The sequence below is a fragment of the Chionomys nivalis genome, chromosome 13, assembly GCF_950005125.1.
Source record: "Chionomys nivalis chromosome 13, mChiNiv1.1, whole genome shotgun sequence".
NCBI lineage: Eukaryota > Metazoa > Chordata > Mammalia > Rodentia > Cricetidae > Chionomys > Chionomys nivalis.
The window spans coordinates 25,591,100-25,598,967 of NC_080098.1; the positions used below are offsets into that span (position 1 = coordinate 25,591,100).

General features: G+C 45.6%; 1 protein-coding gene across 1 annotated transcript in view; it reads left to right on the top strand.

Annotated features, from left to right (window-relative positions):
• The window catches only part of Itih5 (inter-alpha-trypsin inhibitor heavy chain 5), a 101,960-nt gene extending 96,343 nt beyond the window's left edge, over nucleotides 1-5,617 (top strand). The window contains exon 14 of the mRNA XM_057787506.1: nucleotides 366-5,617. Within this exon, the coding sequence (XP_057643489.1) occupies nucleotides 366-694 (329 nt within the window). The 3' untranslated portion in view covers nucleotides 695-5,617. The remainder of the gene's footprint in view (nucleotides 1-365) is intronic.
• Nucleotides 5,618-7,868: the final 2,251 nt, after the last annotated feature.

Genomic DNA, 7,868 nt, shown 5'->3' on the forward strand with positions numbered 1-7,868 from the left:
TGAGGGGGATCTGTTACCAAGGAAAGGAGAGGAAAGACACGGCCCCGCGTCCTACTTAGCAGCTACCACGCTGTCCTCCCAATTTAGCCGAGATTGCGCTAACTCCATTTGTTGGCTCAGCCTTAGCAGCAGGGCAGTTTCCAGAAGGGGCAGATTGTGATGAGGAGAATCTCATTCTCTCCTCCCCACATAGTCTGGTACACAGGCTTTGTTACAGCCTGGGTAATAAATGAGTGCTGGGGAGGGGGGAGGGGGCGGCTAGCCTAGGACAGTGGTCCATGAAAAACCCTCCTGCCCCAGAGACCAACGCTAGGTAGCAGCTGCTGTCTGTATTCAACTTACATCCGTCTTTTCCCCTCTCTCAGGTCAGTTCCTGAACCAGGATGCCAAACTTATAGAAGCTCCTGCAGTGCCTGGCAAGAATCTCAGTAATCAACCATTTCCGGCAGAAGGGGTGCCTGAGGCTATCCTAAATGTGAAGGGGCGCCGAGTGCCAGTGGTCTGGAAACAAAGGAAGATTTACAATGGGCAAGAGCAGGTAGACTGCTGGTTTGACAGAAACAACGCTGCCAAGCTGATTGACGGGGTGTATAAGGACTACTTGGCGTCTCATCCATTTGACACGGAGAATACACTGGGCCTGAGAAAGTCCCGGAGAGCTGAGACTGGCAGTCTTCTTGAAGAGAGAGTCTAACAGGGAAGTGACTTTGGGTCTACTCTGGATGCAGCTTGCCTAGTTACCTGCACCTGCCTTAGCCCTTGCTATGAGCTGCACTCTGTAGCCTGCCCCCTGGTGGAGTGGAGGTCCAATGTCTGCTAGAGCAATGAGTCGGGACAGGAAGCCGGAGTGAAAATGCTACATTCTACCTCCCCTTCCTACCTTCCTCACCCCACCTCTAACAGACAACAATGATAGCACCAAGAGGAGAGGAGGTCTAATTAAGTAAAATTGTGTAGCACCTGGATTGACTACATTTTAGTCTACTGTAAAGTAAGACTTTCTGAGGGTTGCCGTGGAATTTCGTTTTTTTGAAACAGTGTCTGAGTTTGGACATTCTGCTTTTTGCCCTATATTCATGCTTAGGAATCTCTTCAGTTCCCTTTTTCAGATGGTGCTCTCAACTTCTCTCAAGGTCATTTACATTGAGGCCAGGCCACCAGTCTTGCAAATCAGTAATCCACATATTGGTTCTCTCTTTTCTTAGCAAAAGACTGTTTTTTTTCTGTTGTGAAATCTTACCTTTAAAAACTAGTCTCTATTGTAAAAATTTGGTTAAAAATAGGAAAATCAATATCTCAGATCCTAATCTCTTCCTGACTGGCTTTCCAGGTCTCTTGACCTGGCTGGTAGGTGCTTTCCATTTATTCTAATAAGCTAATTGCTTTTAATAAATAGGAAAACTCCCTGTGGGTGATTTTTACTGACCTGTCTTGATGCTGGGAAGCCCGCTAGTTGAAAGATAAATCTTTTGCTCAGAGCACTTCAGCTTTTTCTGTAAGTCCAACACCTTGTGGTTTTGCCTTTGGATATCCAGGAATTAGTAAATTTTATGAGAACAACGCTGGCAGCAGAGAGAGACCCAGCCTAGGGTGAGCACGTCAGCCTACCTGTGGGAAGAATCGACTTTACATTCTCGGAAAGAAAGTGGATCCATGCCGGCAAGCATGGCTGTTGCTCCATGAACTAGCAACAGCGCTGGATACCTGCACAAGACAGGGCCCCTCAATATTCCATCCACGATGGGCGGGGTCATGAGGCCCCACTCCTGCAGAAAGAGCTATGGGCAGTTAGTAATTGCTTGAGAAAGGGGTGTCGTGTTTCTCAGTTGTAATATCTGCTGGTAAGGTACCTTTGCTCAAGAAAATAACCACCAGTTTACAATAAGCAACTACCCTAATTGAATACAGTGACTCACATCCACGTAAGAGAAGGGAAAATAGGAGGGGATTCATGGGAACGAAGGAAGCCGGAAGAGAAGATCACAGGAAGTGGCTGAGTGGGATCAGAGTTCATTAGGGATATGGCTGAAATGGTGAATGAATACACTAAATAAAAGAAAATCTAAGAACAATTCCCAGTCTCAGGTGGGCACAAGCTAGGAGGTCAGTGTGAGCTTTAGTTGTCGGACTTAGATGGCTCTCAGTCCCCTAAGGAAAAGGTTGCAGTCGGGAGGCTTCAAAAGATGAGCAAGTGTAGCTTTATCACGACTCTCCTCCAACAAGCCTGCCCATTGCATCCAAGAGCAAGGAAGATGCAGGAGCACCCGGAGCCGCCATCCTTCCACGCCGTGCCGTTCTTTGCTGTGCTTGGGCTTCTCAGGGCTCATGTGTGAGGGGCCGGCATGGAAGAGGGTGAGCAAGCAGTGGTGGAAACGAACAATGGAGGAAGGCAAAGAACGTGCCTGGGGGAAATGGAGTTTTGATGTGGACCGGAATGAAGGGCTCTGTGCTGTCCCCCACAGAAGGTTTCTCCCATCAGGCACTGCGCCAAAGCGACCTCTGAAGTGAAACAGGAAGGCTGCTTGGCACTCGTAGGGAAATTCGCATCAAGAAAATTGTTCTCCTTCCTGTGGGAAGCATTTGGGGAGCACAATGGCATCCACATGTTCCTGTCTGACCCCACAGCAGCCGCAAGAGCCAGCTAGGGCTGCGTGAGTCTCTTTCTCTCTGGTCCATGAACCACCAGACCACAGCGGGTCAGCTGTGCTATTTATCTAACTCGCAGCGTTCCCAGGCTCATCTGTCCATTTTCAAGCCAGGAGAGCAAAGATGAGCAACCCGTGTGGCTGCCAGATGTTTCCATCTTTTCAGGCTTAGAGTAAGAGAGGATCTCAGGGACCAATGCTGGTCCCATTGCATGTTCCAGGGACTTTCTTATTACATAAATCCCAGCTGGAGAGACAGCTCTGGAGCCAGGGGTAGGCGGTAAGGGTAGGAATGGGAGGGGCAGCCCAGGGATGGGAGGGCCAGCCCACCAGCCCAGTGGGCTGCACTCAGAGCGATGATAGGGTGTGTCGTTCTCCATGTTGGCTTCACCGCTGACAGAAGGATATCATTAGGCAAGAGCAGTTTCTAGGCCTTTTGTCTAAGAGTAGAAGCGCACGGAAGATGCCAGGGAGACGCCCACCACTCACTGCCCATCACTCCCTCTCCTTTCTAGCAAAGAAATCAAATTAAAAGGTGATGGATTTCACATAGAAGTTACTTTTTTTAACTTTAGATAGATATTTCACAACAGTTTTCTCTCTCTCTCTCTCTCTCTCTCTCTCTCTCTCTCTCTCTCTCATTTACTACTCAATAATCTAAATTATCTGATAAAGCTAGGAACCACACAACAAGAGAGCTTTCATTTGACTAGGCGGGAGTGCGTGCTGTGGATAGAAAACTCAAGTGACAGCAAAGGAGAGGACGGTGCTTCCAAAGGGGACCCGAGGCAGCTGAGCTACTTCCTTCAAGCTATATAAGACATAAAACAGAGGTGGAGCTGAACCATGGAATTCACATGCTAGATTTGATATTTTTTTCATTTCGTCAACCATTTATTTTCCTTGAGTGTTTTGTAAAAGCTCGAGTGGAAGGTTACTAAACAAGCAATTGACTGGGCTGGAGGAAAATCTTCAAGTTAAATGAGATAAATCAAGCGGTTACTGCAGTGGCTAGCGCTAATGAACTGAATTGTTGGTTAAAGTCAGGCTCTGGCTTCCAGCCACCACCCCCTCCTTTTTTTAAATGAAGAAAGGCATAGAAATGGGTCATGTTGAAGAGTCGTCTCATTAAAATTTCATATGAAATGATCTGAATGCCCCTATCCACCCATCCCATGGAAGCTGAGGATGTTTGGCAGGATGAAGCATCGTGACATCCCTTGTGAGAGCCCAGAAGTCACTGTGATGATGCAGGAAGCTGGGAATGGGGACAAAAGCTCATGGTTCTTATTAGGAGTCAGAGTCAACATTTACCTAGCTCTCAAGAGGCAGAGTCAGGTAGAACTATGAGTTTGAGGCCAGCCAGGTCTACATAGTGAGTTATAGGACAGCCACAGAGAGGGCTATGTTGAGAACCTGTCTCAAAAAAATCACTGCATACGTGAGCGTGTGTGTGTGTGTGTGAGCGTGCGCGCACGCGCATGTGTGTTATAAGCTGAACTGTGTGTCCTCACAAATAGATCAGAGCAGGGTTCTTTGGAGGAATGAATGCTGTGGATTGAAAGCATCTTTCCAAAGTTCACATGCTTAAGTGTACATCCGCACTGTGATGGCCCCTGCAGGTGGAATATTTCAGCAGGAATCAGATCCCGGGAATAAAGGCCTTGTGAAGTGGCTTAGAGTGTTGGTGAGCAGAGGAGCAGAGACATACCACAGGAGGGCCTGGTGGGAGAGAGAGAGATGGGAATGACATAAATACAGTACTTATATATGAAATTCACACACAAAAAAATCATTGTTAAAAATAAGCAAGGGACTGATTTGGTCAAGTGTTCACCTTGCAAGCAGAAGAAACTAAGTTCAGTCACCAGAACTCAAAAGATGTCAGGCATGGGGATGTACATCCTTGATCTCATACTGGGGAGGCTGAGGTACGTGGATCCCTCTGGCTTGCTGGTCAGTCAGTCTAGTGGATTTGGAGAATTCCATGCCAGTGAGAGATCTGTTCTAAAAGAGAAAAAAAAAAAGGCATCTGCAGAATGGAAACCAAGGTTATCTCCTGCTCTCCACCTGTGCATGCACACTAGGACACATATGTGCACCTACACATATGAACACACAGACAAAAGACATGAAAGGCATGAAGCTGCTTCTCTTTGTTATGCAAAAATATAACACAAAGGTGTCCGTGGGGGAAGCCAGGAACCACAGCAGACACCAGATCAGTGCCTTGATTCGTGTCTTCTCAGTCTCCAGACCTGTAAGCAACAAATACTTTTGTTTAAAACAACCAATTTATAGTATTCTTCATATAGTAACCCAGGCTTGCTGAAACAATAAAGCATCAAAAGTACAAGTTTTCACCTCTATTTGGGCTACCCAGAATGTAAAAGCAATGCTGCTGTTAAGATCAGAAAGACTCCTGGAAGCATAAGGACACGATCCAGCTAAAATAAACAGCAATTACAATAACACAGCTAACCAAATACTTAGAGATGCAATGTTAAATATTTATTTTAGCCTGTTTTAAATAAGTAGGGTACAGATTGTCCACATCTCAAGGGGCTTTGTTTCTTAAGAGCTTGTAAGAAAATGATGTCTAAAAGCAAACAGCGTAGTATGTTTATTTTTTAAGGGAAAACACAACCAGGGCTACTGAGAATAAAACTTGATAATTCTAACCGCACTGCTTGTCTGTAGAAAGTTCTGAACTACAGTCCTGAACATAAGATTCTTGTGTCAGTGATGGACCATATATGTGACAGTGGTCATGTAAGATTATAAGAGAGTTAAAAATTCTATTGCCCAGTATTGCTACTGTATTTTAATATCTATATGTATTCATATGCACAGATATTTATCATTGCATTTTAGTTGTTTAAAGGATTCATATTCATAGTCGCAGCTATACATGTTTGTATTCCAGAAGCAATAAGATATGCCATGTAGCATTGGTGAATAATAAACAATTCCATCTAGGTGTGGATGTGTACATTATATGATGTTAACACAAGAAGAGTCACCTTCCAACGCATTTCTCAGAATGCAACTCGTCACTAAGTGGCCTGCAATTGTATAAGCAACGCATCAATCGAGACATTGGAAGAGCAATGTAGAGGTCAGAAAGTTTCCAGAAGCTATCCCTGTGATCTTTTATTTTTATTCATGTACATATGTGTCCCTGTGTGTATGCACAATTGTATGTTTGCCGATGCCAGCAGAGACCAGAGGAGAGTATTGGATCCTGTGGAGCTGGGGTTCAGAAAGTTGTGAGCAGATCAGTGTGGGTGTTGGAGGATTGATCCTGGGTCTTGTGGAAGAGCAGCAAGTTCCCTTAACGGCTAAATCTCTTCTCCAGTCCTCCCTGTGTTCATGTAAATCTGCCAAATACACGAGAGGGACCAATTCCTCGGACACGCTGGACTTTCATCCCTTTCTTATTGGGCCAGACAATCACGCACACTTTTCCCATCATCTTGCTTGGTGCTTCTTCCAAGCGAGTAATTTCTCTCCATGGACACTGTTGTGGTTTGAATATGAAAGTCCCTGTCATGTGCTAGCTCATGTGTTTGAACACTTGGTCTCCAGATGATGTTGCTGTTTGGGATGGTTCTAGAATCTTTAGGAGCTGGAGGTTGCTGTTTCTCTGTGCTTCCTGGGTTTGACTGGATGTGATCATCCAACTTCTGTTCTTGCTGCCATGCTTCGCTTGCCTGCTGTCTTTGTCATGTCTTCCCCGCCAGCATGGATTCAATCCCCCAGGAACTGCAAACCAAAATAAACAGTTCTCCTCCCAACATATTCCATCCAGGATATGTCCAGCTTTTGGTTCTGACACTGTTGCCTCCAGGTCTGAGTAGTCCAGCCCAATTTGGTTTAGATTTCATCAAAGCATATTAAATTCTGAATAAAGCAACACTAGGTTGGGATGAAAATCAACACCAAACACTAGAGTGACATCACCCATCGACTCTGTCAAAGAGAAAACCAGTGACTGATATCAAGTTGACTTCTCTGGACTTCAGCTATAAAATGAAGGACCTGGGTTAGATAAGCTCTGAGATCTTCTGATCCTTATCTTACAAGAAGACATTATTGGTGTGCATGTGTGTGCACGTGTGTGTGCATGCACAGTGTGTGTGTAAGTGTGTACCATGATGTCCTCATTTGTTTTTTCTGTACTGCTGTGATAAACAGCATGACCTAAGACAAATTGAGAAAAAAAGGCTTTATCTCATCTTGCAGCTGACACTAAATATTGCAAGAAAGACAGGGCAGAAACTCAAACAGGAACCAGGCAGCAGGAACTGAAGTTGAGGCCACAGACAAATGTCCCTTACTGGTTTTCTTGCAGTAGCTCGCTCACCTTGATTTTGAATACAGCCGAGGACCACCTGCCCGGTGGGTTCCACCCACACTGGACTGGGCCCTCCTACAGCATTATTAGTCAAAAAAATCCCTCCCCCAGAATTGCTTACAGGCAAATCTAATGGAGGCAATCTTTAAATTGGGGTTTCTCTCTTCCCAGGTGACTCTCCTTTGTGTCAAGCCACCAAACAATTGAACAACAAACAAAAAATGAACAAAAAAACCTAACCCAAACCACAGTGTGCACAGGGAGGTCGGAGAAATGCTTCCCCGCTTCCTCGAGTCAATTCTCTCCTCCACTTTGTTTCTGAGGCAGAATCTCTGTTTCTGAGGCAGGATCTCTGTTTCTGGCTGCATACTCCAGGCTAGTGGACTGTAGAACTTGAGGCAGATTCTCCTGTTTCCACTTGCTGTCTCCCAGTAGGAGTGCTGGGATTACAGATGTGGGCCACTGTATTTGGCTTTCTTACATGTGTTCTGGGGACCAAACACATCCTAGTCATCTCCCTGGCCCTGCTCGTTGTCTTTTGCTTTAGGTTTCCTCCCCCTGACTCTTTCTCCTTTCTGTATGGAGGGTTTAACTCAGGGGGCTGCATGAGCTAGGCAAGTACTTTATATGACTGATGGCATCATCTGCCTTCAAATGAAGCAAGTGGCTTCCCGAGCTGCTCGGTGGTAAGTAGTTCAGTCTTGTTCAGTGGCCCTGATACATTCGAGGTTCATTACGCCAGGCTCAGGGAAACACTAGAGAACCACGGTCCCTCCTGAGCATAATTTTCAGCTCGGAGAACAGGACATACACAGAGAGCAAAAGCTGAAACACAATATGAGCAATAACAGATGACAACTTTGCTG